Source organism: Rattus norvegicus, chromosome 4, assembly GCF_036323735.1.
Source record: "Rattus norvegicus strain BN/NHsdMcwi chromosome 4, GRCr8, whole genome shotgun sequence".
In the NCBI taxonomy this organism is placed as follows: domain Eukaryota; kingdom Metazoa; phylum Chordata; class Mammalia; order Rodentia; family Muridae; genus Rattus; species Rattus norvegicus.
Genome location: NC_086022.1, coordinates 120406324 through 120427272, shown reverse-complemented (window position 1 = coordinate 120427272; position 20949 = coordinate 120406324). Strand labels below are relative to the sequence as shown.

General features: G+C 40.9%; 1 protein-coding gene and 1 non-coding gene across 20 annotated transcripts in view; both read right to left on the bottom strand.

The window, feature by feature from the left end:
- Tia1 (TIA1 cytotoxic granule-associated RNA binding protein) overlaps positions 1-17093 on the bottom strand; it is a 30497-nt gene extending 13404 nt beyond the window's left edge. For 4 of the 19 annotated variants that reach the window (XR_005503216.2, XR_005503217.2, XM_006236828.4 and 1 more), the window contains exons 1-5: positions 16794-17093; positions 7025-7121; positions 3986-4087; positions 1103-1157; positions 904-936 (exon numbers count right to left, since the gene is read on the bottom strand). Coding sequence is in view for 10 of the 19 variants with exons in the window: in XM_006236828.4 (XP_006236890.1) it covers positions 904-936; positions 1103-1157; positions 3986-4087; positions 7025-7121; positions 16794-16819 (313 nt within the window). In the remaining 9 variants the exon portion in view is untranslated. Of the gene's footprint in view, positions 1-239; positions 937-1102; positions 1158-3985; positions 4088-7024; positions 7122-16793 lie in introns of those variants that run through there. The other 15 variants (XR_005503219.2, XR_005503220.2, XM_039107613.2 and 12 more) reach the window with 10 other exon arrangements.
- Positions 17094-17353: 260 nt separating this feature from the next.
- On the bottom strand, positions 17354-17424 carry Trnag-ccc4 (transfer RNA glycine (anticodon CCC) 4). The gene has a single exon. It is a non-coding gene; the product is annotated as a tRNA-Gly (tRNA).
- Between the last annotated feature and the right edge of the window lie 3525 nt (positions 17425-20949).

The window sequence follows — 20949 nt, the reverse complement described above, 5'->3', positions numbered from 1 at the left end:
TTCAGTTCTGCAAAAAAAAATTGTTTAAGACTTAGTTATCATTCTAATAGTAATTATTTAATGTTACTCATTTTATTACTACCTCTAACTAGTAATTTATTACTAGTTAATAAATTATAATTAACTAGTGGTACTGACAGTTATGAAAACTAGATTTGCCTTACGTAAGGCAACTTACTGAACTAGCTACATGAATACTTGGTTTAGCCATTATTTGTGAAGAACAATCAAAGAAATACCTTGCATTGCAACAGTTTGATGTTAAAGTATTTGACAGTTTTCTCAAAAGCCAACAGTTTTGGTTGCCCAGACATTACACCATTCAGTTTATGAGAATCCATGTGCAAGTGAACTAAGACTGAAGGCAACAGAAGGAAAACAGTAATCCCTTCACTTTATATCAGCACCATTAAAAAGCACCATCCCATACGTGAAGCTTTGCAAAACCAAACTTGCTGAGGAACACTTTACAATGGACACATACATCAACTTTGACAAAGTAGAGTTGGAAAGAGAAGTTACCCCTATTTGCAGGCCTTAAGCAACACACTGGGTTGCTCTTCCGGAAACACTGTTTCAGGAGCAACTTGAGCACTGGAAGATCTGGGTATGAAGCCCAGGTGACCTCAGGGAAGTAGGGTATCTTGCCCTTTAGGTGGTGAAAGTATTTCTAAGGCATCAGCTGCTACCAAGGGGGACAGAGAGCTTGAACTAGCAACAAAGTCGTGGACAAGCCACACTTGGTCAACATTGGGAAGAAGGAAAAAATATTGCCAGAAACAAATAAAAATACTATATATTTCCGCCCCACTCCCCCCAACCAATATCAAATTAAAAAACTTGAGGTGGTTAGTGAATACCCTTTCAAGAGAGTTCATTTTATGTTTAAGAAGATACAATTACCTTGTGAACGCTGTGTGCTGACAACGGTACTACCTGATGACAAAGATTAGATTTGTTCTTAAGTTTATTAACACAAACACATTAAATCATATCAGGATAACGATCAAAATATTACTGCAAACATGTATGTGTTATATGCTTTACAATAGAACTATGGGGTATGAGACAACAAACGCCCACAGGCATCACATGTACTTACTGCTTGTATCTTTCTTTTGACTGCTAGGGGTTGTTGCCCAATTCACTTTCACTTCCTAAAAAAAAATAATTCCATAAAGATAAAGTTCAAAATCAACCCTGTGATACAGCAAAGAGAGCCAGTGCAGGGGCGGACACCTGTGCACATTGCGGTCTCAGCACTCTTCTTCTGGCTTAGTTTGACAAATTCTAACTGGTAAATACAGGTCTTTCGGCTCCTTTTTAAATTTTATTTATGTTCAGGTGTTTTACCTTATTCTATGTCTATGCACATTTGTACTGACTACCAGATGTATACACACTGTAGAGAAGCCACAAGGGCAGTGGGTCAGCAGGAACTGGCGTTTTAGATGATTGTGAGCTACCATGTGGTACTGGGAATGGAATCTAGATTCTCTGGGAAAGCACCAAGTGTGTATGTTCTTAATCACTGAGCTTTCGATATAACCACCATGTTTTTCACTTTTTCTTTTTTGGGGGGGAGCGGGCTAGTCTGGGGATGAACCCTAAAGTCTCACAAATGGTAACAAGTAATCAATGTACCACTGAGCAGCACTCAGCTCTGTTCCTCTCTGCACATTATTCTAAGATGAGTAGCCATGTCAGCAGGCTAAGCTCTATAGCCTAGGCAAGCCCTGAGCTAGCAATTCTCTTGCCTAAGTATGTAGGGCAGCTAATTTAGGTGTATTTGACAAATCCTAACCTTTGCACATTTCTGCTAATATACAAATAAGTTTTTCTCACCTTTTTGGTTCTGATTGGTCTTTCATTTTTTTGAGACCTGGCCTCATTATGCAGTTCTTACTGTTGTGAAACTCACTTTGTAGACCATACTGGCTTCTAACTCACTGAGATCCACCTGCCTCTGCCTCCCGAATCTTCCATTAAAGGTGTGTGCCACAGGGCTGGAGAGATGGCTCAGTGGTTAAGAGCACCGACTGCTATTCCTGAGGTCCTGAGTTCAATTCCCAGCAACCACATGGTGGCTTACAACCATCTGTAATGAGATCTGATACCCTCTTCTGATGTGTCTGAAGACAGCTACAGTGTACTCATATATAATAAAATAAAATCTTAAAAAAGGTGTGCACCACTGTGCTCATCTTTCACTTTTTCTGTTTGGTTTCAATTTTTGTTGTTTTGAGACAGAGTTTTCCTATGTAGCCCTAGCTATCCTAGAACTTGCTCTGTAGACCTGGCTGGCCTGGAACTCAGAGATCCACCTGCCTCTGCTTCCCTAGTGCTGAATTAAAGCCCCAATTTAACATTATCCATTCATTTCCCCTGGTTGCCTCTCTATTAGTATTCCATATTACTATTATGTTTCTTCCAAATTTGGGTAGTTCCATAACTATCTAGTATTTAGCATGTGCATAGATAGATAGCACTGTGGAGAAAAGGAGTTAACATAGGTTTCTGGTTTCTAGAGGCTTTAACCTAGTTTGTTTGTTTGTTTGATGCTAAACTACATAGTATTGGATGGCCTTGAACTCATGGAAATCTGCCTTCTTCTGCTTCCTCACAGATGTGATTAAAAGGCTGGGCCCCTGGGGCTGGGGATTTAGCTCAGTGGTAGAGTGCTTACCTAGGAAGCGCAAAGCCCTGGGTTCAGTCCCCAGCTCCGAAAAAAAAGAACCAAAAAAAAAAAAAAAAGGCTGGGCCCCATACCTCACCTAGTCATGGAAGGCAAGCTGGCCCTGAGAGCCAGCCCTGAGCACGTAAGAGCAGGGAGCCAGTCCTGACTCTTAGCCACAAGCGAGAGAGCTGTCCCTGCCCCTCATTTACGCCAAGCTGAAGAGCTGGCCCTGGTGGCCCTGGTGGCCCTGGTGAAGGAGAGCCAGCAGGCTGAACAACAAAGCTACTACCAGGCTCAGATAAGCGCCACTCCCAACATCTATGCCATCTATGAACTACTGGAGGACATGAAGGGGCTGGTTCTGTAAAACCAAAGCTGCAGGATCTTCAACCACAGGATATCCAAGAGGAGTCCCAGTGAGGCTCCAGTGTTGATGGTGTAGCAGAAGCCAGAGTCCTGGAACCACACCAATGACTCATTGTGATGAATGTTTGCAAGTAAAGCTGTTTGGGTAGAAGAGTATACTGTGTGGCACACTATAGCTTTCATAGCAAGTTTCTTCTTTTTGTTTTGTTTTGAGGTTTTGTTTTCTTTGGGAGGAAGGTTGTATGAAGGGATGAGGTGGTAAGTGGATTGGGGTGCATGATATGAAATTCACAAAGAATCAAAACCAACGAATGTGCCACTATGCTGAGATCCATTTTTTTTTTCTTCTTTTTCCGGAGCTGGGGACCGAACCCAGGGCTTGCTTGTGCTTGTGCTTGCTAGGCAAGCGCTCTACCACTGAGCTAAATCCCCAACTCTGAGATCCATTTTTTTAATTTAAATTTTTATTTATTTATGTATGGGTGTTTTGCCTACATGTACATTTGTACATCATGTGTGCAGTATCCTCAAAGGCAAGAAGAAAACATTAGATCCCATATGACTGATGTTACAGGTAATTGTGAGCTACCATGCAGGTGCAAGGTTCAAACCCAGGTCCTCTGGAATAGCCAATGTTCTTAATGCCAAACCATTTCTCCAGCCCCATTTTACCTTTTTAATACAAAGACAAACAGCTGACCCTTTGCCACAAAGAGCATATAATGATTCTAAAACAGAAACAAGGTAAAATCCAATTTAAAACTTTCTATTCCAAGACCTGGGTATGTAGCTCTGTTGTAGAGTGCTGTTTCACCCCACACACTGCATAAAATTGGGTGTGGTAGCATACACTTGTAGTCCAACCAGGGAGGCAGAAGCGGGAAGATGAGAGGGAAAATGTTTTTCCAGTGTGAGTCACCTTCTAGAATTCTGACAGCTTACCTTACCCATTATCTTCCGCCCATTCATAGCAGCCAGGGCTGCAGCTGCGTGGCGATGCTCATGGAACTCCACGAAACAGTACGGGTCATTTCCTGCCGTCTGCTGGAGAAGAAATTCCAAAGTCAATTTTGACCTTTATTCTTCCATTTAAAATAGTTTTTCAGGGTTGGGGATTTAGCTCAGTGGTAGAGCGCTTGCCTAGCAAGCGCAAGGCCCTGGGTTCGGTCCCCAGCTCCGAGAAAAAGAAAAGAAAAAAAATTAGTTTTTCCCTGAACCATATAAATTTCTATAGTTAGCAAAGCATAGAGAAGGGCTTGCTCATTCCATAAGTACATTTTCAGATTAAAAAAGTAAATGCCTGGGCTGGAGAGATGGCTCAGTGGTTAAGAGCACTGACTTCTCTTCCCAAGGTCCTGAGTTCAATTCCCAGCAACCACATGGTGGCTCCCAACCATCTGTAAAAGGATCCGATGCCCTCTTCTGGTATGCCTGAAGACAGGGACAGTGTATTCACATAAAATAAATAAATCTTTAAAAAAAAAGTAAATGCCAGAGTCAGGTGATGGTAGCACAGGCCTTTGATCCCAGCACTCAGGAGGCAGAGGCAGACAGATCTCCAAGTTTGAGGTCAGCCTGGTCTACAGAGTGAGTTTCATGATAGCCAAGGCTACAAAGAAAAAACCTGTCTTGAAAAACAAACAAAAAGCCAAAAACTAAAAACAGGATATACCAAGTATGATTAATCCATAGCTTCCTTTTTGTTTCCTCTTGCAGTGCTCTGGATCAGACCCCGAGGCTCAGAGCCACTACATAATGCTGTACCATAAGGCGCTCACCCACCCCGTATATTACTTTTTATTGCTACAAACTTTGACATCTTACTGCTTCTAATTTGAGGAACAGAGGGCTGGAGAGATGGCTCAGTGGTTAAGAGCACTGATTGCTCTTCCAGAGGTCCTGAGTTCAATTCCCAGCAACCACATGGTGGCTCACAACCATCCGTGATGGGATTCAATGCCCTCTTCTGGTGTGTCTGACAGTGTACTCACATACATAAAATAAATTAAAAAAAAATTTGGGGAACAATAGAAAATCTTAACTAATCTTTTCCAAACAGCATAAAGCTTTTTAAAGATTTATTATTCTATTTATGTGAGTACAATGTAGCTGTCCTCAGACACACCAGAAGAGGGCATCAGATCTCACTACAGATGGTTGTGAGCCACCATGTGGTTGCTGGGATTTGAACTCAGGACCTCAGGAATAGCAGTCAGTGCTCTTAACCACTGAGCCATCTTTCCGGCCCCAGACAGTTCTTAAACTAGGCTCTGGACACTAACAGATTCTGATAATATTTACAATAGGTTTTGGAATGTGAACTTATGGTACAATTCTTTGCCTATTGAGAAACATTTTAAAATGTCTTCCTTGGGAGCTAGAGAGTTGGCTCAGAGGTGAAGTCTACTTGTTGCTCTTGTAGAGGACCAATGTTTGCTCCCCAGCACTTACACAGTGGCTCAGAAGCATCCATAAATTCTAATTTAAGGGGATCTGACACCACAAAGGCATGCAAAATACTCATGAAATAAAAAAATTTAAATGTGGGGTTGGGGATTTAGCTCATTGGTAGAGCGTTTGCCTAGCAAGCGCAAGGCCCTGGGTTTGGTCCCCAGCTCTGGAAAAAAAAAAAAATTTAAATGTAAGAAAAAACAACAAAAAAACCTCTATCTGTAATCCCAGTACCAGAAATGCTGACATCTTGGTTAAGTCTAAAGCCTGGAGTAAGACTCTTCTCAAAAGACAAAAAACACCCTTCTTTTCTGCTGGTGATTGAGATACAATAAACAAAAAGTGGATTTTTCTCCCCTAGTATTGGAGCCCACAATGCAGGCCCTGTGTATGCTAAGGAAGCGCCCAATCACTGAGGAAACCTTTAGCTTAAAGCAAGATGTTTGTTTATGTATTCATTGACAGTTTTCTATGGGGCCTTAGCTGATCTAGAACTTACTATGTAGATTAGAGCGGCCTCCAACAGTGATCCCGTTCCCTGCTACTGAGTTCTGAGATGACAGGCATATACTATGACACCTGGCTTCAAGATATTTTATGAAAAATTAAAGCAGAAAACAATCTAATAATCTGGACTTACTAGTACAGAACAAAAATGACTTTATAATTCTTGTAATTCATTCTAAGGCTTTTTAAGAATTATTAAAGGAAACTAATTCACAATTTCAGAGCGTAGAGATAAGCATGACATTCAGTCAACACTCTCTTATTCTAGAATAACTGAGATTCTGTGGGGCGATAGCACATCTATCATTCTATCACTCAAGCGGAAGAACATTTCAAGTTTCAGGACAGTCTGAATTAAATTCATAGACCACATCTCAAAAATAAATAAATTGCCAGGCTGTGGTGGCCTATTGCAATATTAGCACTGAGAAGCTAAGTCAGGAAGACCACAGCTTATACAGCATTCCTAGTCATCCTGGATTACAGTATAAAACCCTGTCTACTACGTATACATAAGGAACCACCAATGTTGACGTCTGGCCTCCACATACCTGCTAACATACAATCAACTTTGTTCTAAAAACTAGATATTATTCGCAGTTAACATCAGCCATATGATTAAGTTTTCTAAACGTTAAGGTCTGACAGACATCCAAGAAAACCTTTAAAAATGAAGCTAAAAATATTGTTTGTTATATATTTTTTCATTGTAAGTCTACCACAATTCCCAATCTAATAACTGAACTTATAGGTCATTCAGCTGATTAACACTACATGTAAAACAATTCTGATACCTCAATAGAACTTACACACACACACACACACACACACACACACACACACACACACACACACACACACGCCATTCACTTAGCAAAAGAAACTTGGTTGTCTACTAAACAGGTTAATTACAAATTCACTCCGACCCCTATGAATAGACATTAATGAAGAAGTTCTGCAGTTACAACACCTTTATTAGTATGTTAAGGAAGGAAGAACAGTGACTGAGTGAAATACCCTTACATCCATAATCATTTTGCAGTTTTTACAAGGTCCGATCTGGCTAAAGAGCTGGAGGATGAGAGCTTCTGTCACATCTCGAGAAAGGTTACCGACGTATCTGGAACAGAGGGAAACATTTACCATTTTAGATTTATTTTTTGCTAAGCATGGTGCATCACACCTGTAATCCCAACTGCACAGGTTCAAGGCCAGTCTAGTCCACATGCTGAGCTCTAGGCCAGTTAGGGTTATAGAGGGAGCTCCTGTCTCAAGGGTGAAAATTCTTTTGTTGAATTCTGCTTATTGAAAGAAAAATTTTGGGAGCAGCTATAGATATATCTTTGACTCAAAATAAAACAAGTACCTCTACATGCTTACAAAACGTAAACATGGTTTCTTTTCGTTCTAGTGTTCAGGACAGAGCCACTGAGACCATGAGGATGCTGGAGGAAGAGAGCAAGGGAGAAGCACTGAGAAGCAACACTAAGGAGTGTGTAGAAAAGGTGGACTTGGAAGGAGACATAGCTAACGGCAATTTTGTCATCCTGGGGCCAACTACCCCAAAGTGAGACCTACAAGGGGAAAGCGCTTCACTATTGAGCAGGAGTTCAGAACAGTTGAGGTAACAAGCCTCAGGGACTGAGGGGCCACTCTTTGCCAAAAGATCTGCAATTCCTTGTCTATACAATCTGAGGTCAGTCTGCGATACACAAGATCTTGCTTCAGAGAGGAGGACGAGAGGAAGAGAGAGAAAGGGAGAGGGAGGAGGCAGGCAGCCAGATGCATTGGCACATGCCTGTACTCTCAGCCCCTGTGAGGCTGGGGTGTTCAAAGCCAGTCTGGAACACATAAAGAAACACTGTCTCAAATATGGGGACAAGGAGAGCAATGAAATCAAACAGCAAATCTTCCTCATGCAAACGGCTTGAGGACTGAACCAATTATCTCCATAAGTTAGTTGCTAAAGTTGCCCTCAAATTTTTATAAACAATGCTGTTTGCTGTTTCAAGTCTATTAGCTGAATACATACTAGCTCTCAACAGAAAGTACGAACAAATGTAAAATCTGCAGATTCTTCCAGTGCTGGAGTGAAGCAGTAAGAAGCTCTTTGTACTTTAAAATGTTTGTTTTTTTTTTTTTAAAGATAGGGTTATGGTAATGTGGACCACAGTGTTCTCAAGCTGCCATTAATTCTCCTGCTTCAGCCTTCTGTGTGTTAACTTACAGGCATGCCCTACCATCCTGGCCTTTAATAAAATTTACAGCTTATATCTTTTCTTATTTTTACTTAACAAATGTTTCCTTAAGTCAGTGTAACAGCACAGATCTGCAATCCTAGCACTAATGAGGCTGAGGCAGGAGAACAGTGAGAAAAGGTCAGGCTGGGCTACTTAGTGAGACCCTGAACCGAGAAAGAAACTAGGCCCGAAGAAAGCATACCTGGTGGCAAGTAACAATGGGAAGCCTATAGCAACCACAGGAGCAGGGCTGAGGTACCTGACCCCAGCGGAAGATATGATGGCAGTATCCTTCCAGAGATGGGATGAGGCAGACTATCATTTGATTCTGAATGTTGGCTAAAAGTTGTCTCTTTCCAAAATATTTCCTAAGCAAAGTTCCACACTCTTCCTGCAGAAGGCTGTATATGCGTATATATGTATATTTATTTTTACTATGTGTGTGTTAGACAGGGTCTCTCTACATAGCCCTAGCTGTCCTGGTACTCGAGCTGGCCTCAAACTCATATGAGATCCATTTGTCTCTGCTTCCAAGTGGTGGGATTAAAAGGGGGGTGGCCTTACACCTGATTTCAATACACCTTTAGATAAATTTCTCATATGATTACACTATTCAAGTTTTGTTTTCCTTGTGACTTGTACTTAGTATCCTGACAAAACTTTGTACTGGAGCAGTTACAAGCCAAGATTCCTTGTCATATATCTATGAGAACTGAACCTAGGGCCTTCCATCTCCAGCCTTTTAAAACCATTTTCACTAATATGTGAGATGGGGTCTTGTTAAGTTGTAGAGGCAGGCCTTGAATTTGCAAACCCCACTTTCCAGAGTAGCCAAGAGCACAGACTGTACCACCAGGCCTGGCTCCACACCCTCCAAATACCATATTGGCATTTACTGTAACCCTTTTGGAAGCATACACCAATCTTGAACGGAATTGTAAAGTCAAGTCGGGTGTAGAAAAAGTTAAATACTCATGTCAGTGAGATGAAAATGGTTATCTTTGGTCTGTTCTGCTGTTGTAACAAAATACGTGAGATTGGGTAACACTCACAGGTTGGTTTGGCCTATGATGGCTGGAAAGTTCAAACATGACACTGGCATTTTTGAGACTCCTTAGCTGCGTCACATGTTGGACCTGGGTTGGTTTTGCTGGTAACAACTAAGTCTACTAATCTTTTCCCAAGATAGTGTTCCTATGACTTAAGAGCCTTTAACTAGGACTTACTTCTTTTGATGTTTTGAAAAGGTTTTGCTATAGTTCAGACTAGTCTGGAATTCCTAATCTTCCTACTTCCACCTCTGAAATGCTGGAGTTACACACACATATGTAGGACTCATTTCATAAAGGTCAATAATCTAACACAATCATACAAGGGTCCAAGCTTCTGGGGCATGAACTTTTGTGGGGGAACCCTACCAACCATCCACCTACCTACCTACCAACCACCCACCCACCTACACACACACACACACACACACACACACACACACACACACACACACACACACACACAGAGTATTCTTTGGAAGTTTGGTTTAAAAAAAAAAACAAGGGGTTGGGGATTTAGCTCAGCGCAAGGCCCTGGGTTCGGTCCCCAGCTCTGAAAAAGAGAAAAGAAAAGAAAAAAAAAAAAAAAACAAAAAAAAAACCAAAAACCCACTATATTAGGTAACATTGTATCTGTAGCTGAAGATATAACCAAGCTGGAAAAGTAGGCACTAGTGGAAACTCTGCTTTTGAGTGTCGCCAATATATACTACATGCATATGCACACACATTCATTATGCATGAATGTAACCTCAAGGTGAAAGCATATTATGGTTACCTAAGAGAATGTTCTTGTTCTTATACAGTATTTGAGACTTAAGTGTCACCAGTTTAACTAACACAAACATAACACAAAGACTTTTGTTAAAAAGGAAAGGAAGGAAAGATGGAAGGAGAGAGAGGGAGGGAGAGAGGGAGGGAGAGAGGGAGAGAGGGAGAGAGAGAGAGAAGGAGAGAGGGGGAGAAAAGAGAAGAGAAGAGAAGAGAAGAGAAGAGAAGAGAAGAGAAGAGAAGAGAAGAACATGGTTGGCTGACTATGGCAGCAAATGCCCATAATTCTAGAACTTCAAACCCAGCCTGAGCCATACAAAGAACTATCTCAAAAAACAAACCTGAGCCGGCAAGATAGCTCAGTGAGTTATGGCCCTTGACATGAAGTCTGACCACCCGAGTTTGATTCCTGGGACCCACAGGATGAACAGACCCAACTCAGTGTGCTTTCAAACCTGCCCCAACACATAGCAAGTGATGCACACAAATATATAAATGAATGCAATCTAAAAATGTAAAAGCCAACCAACCTAACAAAAACCCATGTGGAAACACAAATAGTGCACAGCTGGCTAAATGGGAATTGACTGGTAATTCACAGGAAAGACAGCTAGTTTTCAGTGCACCTTTCTTGTAATTTTTCTGTAGCTTTTCTAAATGACTATCACTTAACATGCTAGATGTGACTGAAGGGCACCAATACTACTAGTGACAGCATGACAGCTCTGTCAGGACAGAGCTCATTCAACTCAATGTGCCACAACTGAAGCTAGGATGTGTGAGGCAAGCAACTTTATCCTGAGCAATATGGAGTTTTGAAGTGGAAAGCTAAGCTTTCAGATAGTTGTAAAAATCAGTATGGTGTAGAATACTTCTGTAATCCCATCATTTGGGAGGCAGAGGCAGAAAGATCAGAGTTCAAGGACAACGTTCAGCTACACCACAGTTAAAATTGAAGTTATAAAAATGGAATCCAAAACTCTTGAAATATTCATTTTTATTTATACAGCTCTAGATAGTTAATTGACAAAAGAATTCACAAAGAAGAAAGTTAAACTGGACTTGTCTTTTGCTACATTATATTAAAATGTGTTATTTAATAATGAAAAAACTGAAATTCTGAGGGAAAAACATAAGTAAACTTTAATGATAAATTCTTTATAAGCAGAGATTTTGAAAAATGGATTGGGTAACTACTGTCTAGAAAACTGGTTCTCAACCTGTGGTCATGACCCTTTGGTGATTGAACAATACTTTCACAGAGGTCCAATACCAAATATCCTGAACATCAGATATTTACATTACAATTCATAACAGTAACAAAATTAGTTATGAAGTAGCAATAAAAATAATTTTATGGTTGGGGGTCCCCTTAACATGAGGATCTCATTTAAAGGGTAGCAGCTTTCAGAAGGTTGAGAACCAGTGGTCTAGAAGAACCCTGACTGGAATATATCAAGCCTTAATGAAGGGCTCAGAAGTTAAAAAGCACTTGTTGCTCTTACAGAGGACATAGGTTCAATTCTCAGCACCTACATGGTAGCTCATAACTCTTTGTAGCTCTAGATCTCGGGGATCCAATGTCCTCTTGAACTCTGCAGACCCCAGGCCTGCTTTTGTCTTAAGACAAAGTCTTTTGTAGCCAAGGCAGGCCTTGAACCCTCCACCTTTCCAAGTCTGAGTATATTACCATGTTTGGTTATTTATGCAGGACTGAGGAAGAAAAACAGGGTCTGATACTTTTAATCCTTAGAATGAGGCTTGAACATTTGCAGTTTGCTAGAGAATTTTTTATTTTGCCTAATTACTAAACTTTGAGACAAAATTTTTAGTTTTCTTTTCTTTAAAAACTAAAGAACTAGGCTGGAGAAATGGCTCAGTGGCTAATAGCACTAATTGTTCAATCCCCCAAAACCACATGGTGACTTACAACCAATTGTAATGGGATCCAATGCTCTCTTCTGTTGTGTCTTGAAGTATACTATGAGAGTGTACAAATATAAATAAAAATTTAAAATTATATTGAGTACACTCACATATGAAAAAAATCTTAAAAACAAAACAAAACAAAACAAAAAAACAACTAGAGAGCTAGGCATGGTGGCACAAGCCTTTAATCCCAGCATTTGGAGGCAGAGGCAGCTGGAGGTCAACTTGGTAAACAAAATGAGTCCAGGGATAGCCCTGTCTTGAAAACCCAAAAAAGAAAAGAAAAAGAAACCAGAGTGGCACATGCCTTTAATCTGGGAGGCAGAGACAGGAGAGGCTGGACTGGTCTACATAGGGAGTTTTAGGACAGCAAGGGCTACAGAATAAGATACTGTCTTAAAAAACAAACGACAACAACAACCCCCCCCCAAAAAAAAAAAAACAAAACAAAAACCCAAAACAAAACCTGGGGGCCAGGGCTGGCAAGATGGCTCAGTAAATAAGGGTACTTGCTGCTGCCAAACCCAGCATCTGAGTTCAATCACTGGAACTCATGTAAAAAAGGAGAGAACTTGCTCCACAAAGATGTCCTCTGACTTCCATCTCCCACCCCAAATAAGATGTCTCTCTAGTCCCAACATGTGGGAGGTCAGGCAAGACCATCACAAGTTTTGAGGCAGCCTTTCAAACAAAAGTGAGATTTTGTCTCAAAAGAAAAGAAACTGTAAATACTATAGACTTGAATGTAAGGTTGTTTTGGATTGGTTTGGTTTTTCCAAGACAGAATTTCTCTGTGTAGCCTGGCTCTCGGAACTCACTCTATAGGCTAGGCTGTCCTCAAACTCAATGATCCTGTGGGCTTTGCCTCTCCAGTGCTGGGAAAAGGTATAAGCTACTTTGTCTGGTGTCAATCTAATTTTAATTAAGAATAAACAAGCACAAGGCCAAGCTAGGCTATATAGTAAGCCACAATCTCAAAAAAAAAAAAAAAAAAAAAAAAAAAAAGAGGAAGAGGAAGAGGAGGAGGAGAAAGAGGAGGAAGAGGAAGAACAAAGAAAGAAATGGGAAAAGACAAGCAAATACAAAAAGAGATGCTATTTCATAGAAATTATGAGGTCAAACTGTCTGGAGAGAAGTGAGGGGCCAGAAATCACAAATACACAGGGTAGTAGAAAGAGAAAGTCCAGATCAGCACTCAGCAATTAAGCTGCAGGCTGTTAGTGATGCTATAAAATTCATAGACTACAATCCTAACAGCTGTAAAGGTCACACACAGCTGTCTCAAAAGAGTACCCATTTCCATTTGACGGTAAATCACACAAAAGATGCTATAGTGGATCTGAGGAAATCCATCAGCTAACACTAACACTATGTTTTCTAGCTTAGTGTATAGATTTTAGTTTACAAATTCAAAGTTTTAAATTAACCAAAGCCAATTCAGACTTACCACACATATTTTTTATTTTTTTTATTATGGACAAATTCAAACTTACACATGGGAAGAATAATGTGTGTATATAACCCACCCACTCACTACAAATCTCTAAACTATACCTTATATTATTAAAATTACCTTGCTGAATAAACATGATTTTTCTTACAATGTATTTTCAAAGTATTGCTGACAATCTCTAACTTAACAAGGTGTGGTTGCTGAAAACTAAGCAAATGAAGAAGCTTCCTGAGTCACTGGGAACACAGGTGAGAGCAAAACAGGCTACTTTCAAAGTAAAATCTTGACTTCTAGAACTGTACTAGATTTTTAAAACAAGTGTGAGTACTTACCACGGACCAGGCTAGGCTAAGAATATACATCAAAATAGGAAACCCTGGGGCTGGAGAGATGGCTCAGTGGTTAAGAGCACTGACTGCTCTTCCAGAGGTCCTGAGTTCAATTCCCAGCAACCACATGGTGGCTCACAACCATCTGTAATGGGATCTGATGCCCTCTTCTGGTGTGTCTGAAGACAGCTATGGTGTACATATAAATAAATAAATCTAAAAAAGAAAAAAAAAAAAAAAAGAAAACCCTGACTTCCAGAGTCACTAAGGTAAGCATTTAAAACTTAAAAACACTATTGGGAACATTTTTAGGGTTAGTACCTACCAATATTTAATCAATACTGATTGCGTGGAAGAATGGAAGTTTTAACTGAAGGGGGTGGGGGCAGCAGGGTAAGGAATAATAGGGAATTTTAAACCATGGACTACTTTCAGAAGAAAACTCTTTTGAATAGGATGCTTTACTGTAGGATACAAAGAAAACATAGTCACTGCTGTAACAGTTAACAAAATTGCAAGGTTAGTTTTTTTTGTTTTTTGTTTTTTGTTTTTCCTCTTCAAGACAGATCTCTTTATGTAGCCCTGGCTGTCCTGGAACTCACTCTGTACCAGAGACTGGCCTCTCCGCCTCACTAGTTGCTGAAATTAAAGACAAGCGAGACTATGCCTGGCAAGGACTTTTGTTAAAGTATATGATTTTGAGTAAGCTGTTGGAACATTAAGCTTATATTTCTTTTGATTATAAAATGTCTTCCTTCTTAGATATAAAGACTAAATGAGCATGTTAAGCATCTGACACAAACTAAGGATTTATCCAACTTTCTGTGAATGAATTGACTCCAATCAATACTTCCTGTGTCTCAATATAGTGCTATTTAAATGCCTGCTTTAGAAATGATAACATCTCCTTATTGGATATTTCCACATATTGTACTTAAAAGGTTATGTTGCCATCCATATATTTCTGCAAATTTTTAAAATAAAAAAATATAAGATTTTTATAAAGCATGGCTGGAGAGATGGCTCAGCAGTTAATGCTCTTGTTCTTGAAGAGGGCCTTGGTTTGGTTCCCAGCACCCACATGGTGGCTCACAAGCACCAGTTCCAGGACATCCTATGCCTTCTTCTGACTTCTGAAGGTGCATACACACATGCAGGCAAAATACCCTTACTACGGAAATGAAGCTTTAAAAAGTTTTCAAGTATCTTATAAAGACATCAAAAAGCATAGCAGGGCGAATTCCAAAATGCTAAGATGGAAAAGGGAAACTTCCTACAAATATGTGTTTAATAGATTTTAGGGAGTATTCATTCACTTATAGCTGCAATCTTTCCAAAACCCAATGGTCATGCCCTAAGTACTGCATCCTTACTAAAAAGCTACTTCAAGGTCCCATAAACAAGAAAGATATTTAGTAGATCAGGAGAAGTGTAAACGTGGTGTGGTGGTGCAAGCCTGTAATCTCAGCACTTGGGAGGCAGAGACAAGAGGACCTTCTCAAGTTTGGAAGCCAGCCTGGTACACAAAGGAAGTTCCAGGACAGCTGGGATAGGAGGGAGGGAGGGAGGAAGGAAGGAAGAAACAAAAATGTAAATTGGGTATGGAAGATTTGAATCCTAGTACTTGGGACTGAGACAGAAAGAACTAACAGTTCTGAGCCAATATAGGTTTAGTTCAAGGATAACAGGGCTATCCTGTTTCATATATATATATATATATGATATATATATATCATATATATATATCACATATACATTAAAAAATAGCAACTTGAAATTTAAATTGGGACAAAGTGTATAGTACAGACTTTAATCACTGTTAAGAAGGCAGAGGCAGGCCAACCTGGTCTGTAATAGTGAGTCTGGGACATAGTGACACCCTGTCTCAATAAAACAAAACAAACAAAAGAAAAAAAAAGAAAACAGGGGAGGGGAAAAATAATAATCTGTACTTCAGAACAATTTTAATATCTAGAGATTTTCAAAAAGATCCCTAAATGTACATAGCAGGATTCTAATAACAAAAAGCTATGTCAGGAACTAGGTGGAAAGTTAAGCTCTATGACATGATACATGTTAATTCTACTTCATTTATATGACCCATGTGCACGATGCATCAAATTGCAATCTTCAAATATACCGGGAAAACACAAAAACAAAACCCAGAACCAACCCACAATTCCTTGAGCTTTTCCTTTTTGCTCTGAGAAATGCAACAAAGGCAGGACCACCTCTTCCAGTGCGTTGGAAAACAAAGAATGCAAGGGGAAGTTACATGACAAAGACAATATCCTAAACTCGAGTTACTAAATACTCACTAAAGATGCTTAGACTTGACTGAATACAGTTGTTCCATTAATAAAAATGCCAACCACTAGTAGCAAATGGTGGTAAATGTTTTAATTAGACCCACTTTCCCTCAGTAGATGCATCCCTCCGAGTGAGATTTCCATTTTTTAAGAACGGTTTCAACATCCTTGGGTGTCCAGTTAGGTTTTTGGTCGAGGGTCTGGGGAGTTGCTACAGAGGGAAAGCCGAAGACCTTCGAGAAAAATGTCCGGCTTTTTTTTTTTTCCAGTTCTTAACTGCAAGAATAAAGTTTTTACCTCAGTCTCAAGAATTAAAAATGAAAAATCCTACCAAAGAAAAGAGAAAGGAAGTTCCAGATGGAAATCTGGAAACGATCGAAAAGAGGGGGCGGGGAAAAAAAAAAAAAGGACACAAGCATGGGACTACAGCAGGATGTGCCGAGTCCTGAGGAGAGCTTTGAATGAAAAGTCCTTCCTCCAGGTCTGGGGGCCGCGGGTGCGGCCAGCCGAGGGGTGACAGGGGCCGAGCCCCTCTCCCGCTATCGTCCTCTCGGCCCGTCTCGGCTCTAAGCATCCTGGCGTGCGCACGGGAGGGAGGAACCACCACAGCGCGGCGTCCACGGAGAACAATAAGCTGCAGAGAGGCGCAGGGCCGCGGCCTCCCTACGGGGCGACCACCATCCCGCCTCCCTCAACGCTGCTCCAGACTCACAGAGTCTTGGGCATCTCGTCCTCCATGGCTGCTGCAGTCGCGGCGGCACCTCAGGGTCCAGCTCCCTGCCCTTCGCTACCTCCCAAATCGTTGAGGTGGCTATGGCTGCGGAAGAGCCGGCCTCCTCGCTTGACTGGAGGCTACTTCGCTTTCTTCTTTGGCAGCGATTACACAAAAATGCCCGTCCCACCGCGAACAATGAAACCCCGATCCAAGATGGCGGCGAGCCGGACGCTTAGGAGCCGACAGCCGAGTGACCCGCGCCGCGCATGCGCACAGCCAGCTAGCATGGTCACCCTCCTAGTAGGAGGGCTAGGCTGTAAACCCGGGGTTCACTTGTTGCGCAGCCGCGCTTCCACCAGGCAAAGGATGGCTCAGACTGCGCAGGCGCAATACCAATAGTTAAGAATTTCTGTGGTTCCAGAGCGGAGTGTTTCGTTTGTGAATTATATAGTGAAATAAAAATGTTTGGGGAGGTTAAAGAAATAAAATAACATGAGTCTTTTGAGCAGGAGGAGAAACTTCTTTTTGCAAACTATTTTAAGATAGTACAAAAGACATGCGCCGCCCGGGAATCGAACCCGGGTCGCAAGAATGGGAATCTTGCATGATACCACTACACCAGCGGCGCTGTTGGGATTCTGAGCTTCCAGAAACCCATAGGAGATATGTAGGTATCTCTGAGTACTGGATTCTTGTTTTAAGTAAGTGAAAATAAAAACGAATTAATACTTTTGCCGAATTCGTTGCTTTATAAAGCAATTCATTCTTTCTCATCCCAGTGCAGTTGAGTGGGTGTTTGGAAAAAATCTCGATTTTTATCCTTGTTTACTATTTAGAAGTTAAGAGTTGCGGTAAGAAAATTAAGTCTACTTAACAATAAACAATACTTTGCGAGCAGGTACCGTATTTATGTCTGGATTTCTTTTGTATACTCAATGAAATTGAAAAGCTTGTAAGAAAACAGTTACTGTTGCAAATTGGTGAGAAGAATCTCAACAGTTAGCCCTCGTTTAGGGTTCAGAATTATGGCTCTGAAATGTGGTTCCCGTACTCCTTCTCCTTTCTTAATTTACACATTGTGTTGAAGCATTTATTAAAGACGTGAGAGTTTATGTATCCAATGTCGTTCATTTACAGCAGTTGTTTTCAACCTTCCTAATGTTGCGACCTTTTAATACCGCTCCTCTTAGTGTAGTAATCCTAACCATAACATTTTTGTTGCTACTTCATAACTGTAATTTTGTCACTGTTATGAATTGTAATGCAAATACTTTCGGCGAAAGAAGGGGGTGTCAAAGGGGTCGCGACCCACAGGTTGAGAACAATTTATTTACTCTGCCTCATTTGTTATTCCCTCCCTCCCGTTTTTCCTTTCTCCCTACCTCCCTTTCTTTCTTCCTCTTCCTCCTTCCTTTTCCCCCTCCTCCTTTCTCTCCTTCTTTTCCTTCCTCTTTTCTGTTTTTCAAAACAGGAGTTCTCTGTGCAGAACTGGCTGACCTGGAATTAGCTTTGTAGACTAAGCTAGCTTCAAACTCAGAAGATCCTCTTGCCTCTGCCTCCCTAATACTGGGATTAAAAGCATGAGCCACCACAGTGCCACGTTTGAGGTTTTTATTTCTGTAATTATCTCTAGAGTATGTGATATTTTCAGATTATATAGAGTAATTATACTCAGATAACAAATATTACCCACATTTCAGAATACAAGTAGGTAGGAAATTCAAGGATTCAAAGTCAGTCAGTGCTGTTTAGGGACAATGTCCTCCCTACAAATAACAAATACACAAATAGTATGGCAAAAGTTTAAATGTTTAAAGTTTTTTTAACACTTTTGGGGAGGCAGGAATCTATTTAAAATGGCTTTTAGTTTATCAACAAAGGTCAACTATAACACGCTTTACCCATTACCAGCCCAGTGATCTTTCAGACTCTACGATTTTGCTTTCTGAGTGTTTCATACAAACAGAATCATACGGTATGTGTCTTCTTGAAACACTTGTCTTCTCTTTTTGGAAACAAGGCCTTACTGTGTAGCCCTGGCTATCCTAGAGCTTGCTCTGTAGACCAGGCTGGCGTCAAACCAACAGCAATGTGCCTGCCGCTGCTTCCAGAGTGCGGATATTAAAGGCATGTATCACTGTCTGGCAACTTTTTAAAAATTACATCTAGTGTCAACTTTTCAGTACAGATATTCTTATACATTGGCATATATTTTTTGAGACACCTGAACACGTAGACTAGGTTTTCCTTGAAGTCTAATCTTCCTGCTTCAGCCTCCTAAATTTTGGGATTGCATGTATCAACCATCACACCAGACCAAAGTTAGTTTTTCTTTCTTGTTTCCTTTTATTTCACCTTAGTTCTGTAGGATAGATGGCTAAACATAGGATTACTGAATCACATATATGTATAAAAATCATAGTAGGCAAAAACTTTGTCCTTTGTGGGGACTTACACATGTGATCCCAGCATTCCAAAGACTGAGGCGGGAGGGTTATTTTGAGTTCATAGCCAGCCTGGGCTATAGCGTAAGATCTTACCTCAAAAATAAACAAACACATAAATAAATAATACAAAACACAAAACAAACCAACCAATCCATAGCGAAACAAGCAAAAGTTGTGGTCCTTATTCACATCCCTCTAAGAGAGGTTCAAAGTCAGGTCCTAAGCTTCCCTCCTCTGCTCCCTCCACTTTGCCTTATACTGAGACAGTGTTCGTTTTAAAGATTTATTTATTTTTATTTCTATGAGTACACTGTAGCTGTCTTCAGACACATCAGAAGAGGGCATCGGATCCCATTACAGATGATTGTGAGCCACCATGTGATTGCTGGGAATTGAACTTAGGTCCTGACCTTGGAAAGAGCAGTCAGTGCTCTTAACCTCTGAGCCATCTCTCCAGCCCCATACTGAGATATTATTAATTTTATTTGTTTTTGCTATATAACACATGAAAAATGCTCTCTCTCTCTCTCTCTCTCTCTCTCTCTCTCTCTCTCTCTCTCTTTCCACCCCACCCCCACCCCATATACTCTCTGTCTTCCTCACCCTCCTTGGCCCCATTTTGAAACAGTGTCTCACCCGTAGCTTGGCTAGCATGGGGCTTCCTATGTATACCAGGCTAGCCTCGAAATCACAGAGATCCACCTGCCTCTGTCCCTGCCACCAAAGTTGCTGGGATTTGTAATGCAGGCACATACTTCATTCTTGTCTGCATTTACTTATGTATTCTTCCCCAGGATAACCTAAATGTCTTAACTTTAGCTATTTCACTTCAACAAAATTAAATTTTTTTTTTTTTTTGGTTCTTTTTTTCGGAGCTGGGGACCGAACCCAGGGCCTTGCGCTTCCTAGGTAAGCGCTCTACCACTGAGCTAAATCCCCAGCCCCCAAAATTAAAATTTTGATGAAAAAGATGAGTTTCAAATATTCCATAGCTGCTGTCATTTAGCCCACCTCCTTTGATGTTTAAACATGCCCAGTGTTGGGGGATGAGGCTCTGGAAGGGTTTCTGCTCTTTGCCAAAAGCCCTTGAAAGTGGTGTCTCTCTAATAAAAAGCAGCCTCCAGATGGCGCCCAATCTACACTCTAGCGAAGTGTGCTACCAAGGCCCTAGTTCTTCAGAGCCAGGTTTGAGGATACAGAGTGCCACCAGGCTTTGACAGTTCTAAACTTCGGAGGTTTTCTCAGCCTTTCTCAGTCTTGCCATTTCTGTTTGGCCCCTAGGCCACAGACCTTCTCCCACAAACACTCATCTCAAAAACATATGTCTTACTGAGAAAAATCTTTTTTTTTTCTTTTTTTCTTTTTTTTTCGGAGCTGGGGACCGAACCCAGGGCCTTGCGCATGCTAGGCAAGCACTCTACCACTGAGCCAAATCCCCAACCCCGTGAGAAAAATCTTAAGAAAAAAATGCACAAAGGAAACTGTTCAATCACATGCTGAAGAAGCTTCTATGTCAAGTTCCAGAGGACTCTGACTTCCAAAATTTAGGGTGGGCTTCTTTTTTTTCAGAGGGATACATGTACCGGCTGGTTTGGTGTGTCAACTTGACACAAGCTGAAGTTATTACAGAGAAAGGAGCCTCAGTTGAGGAAATGCCTCCATGAGGCCCAGCTGTAAGACATTTTCTAAATTAGTGATCAAGTGGG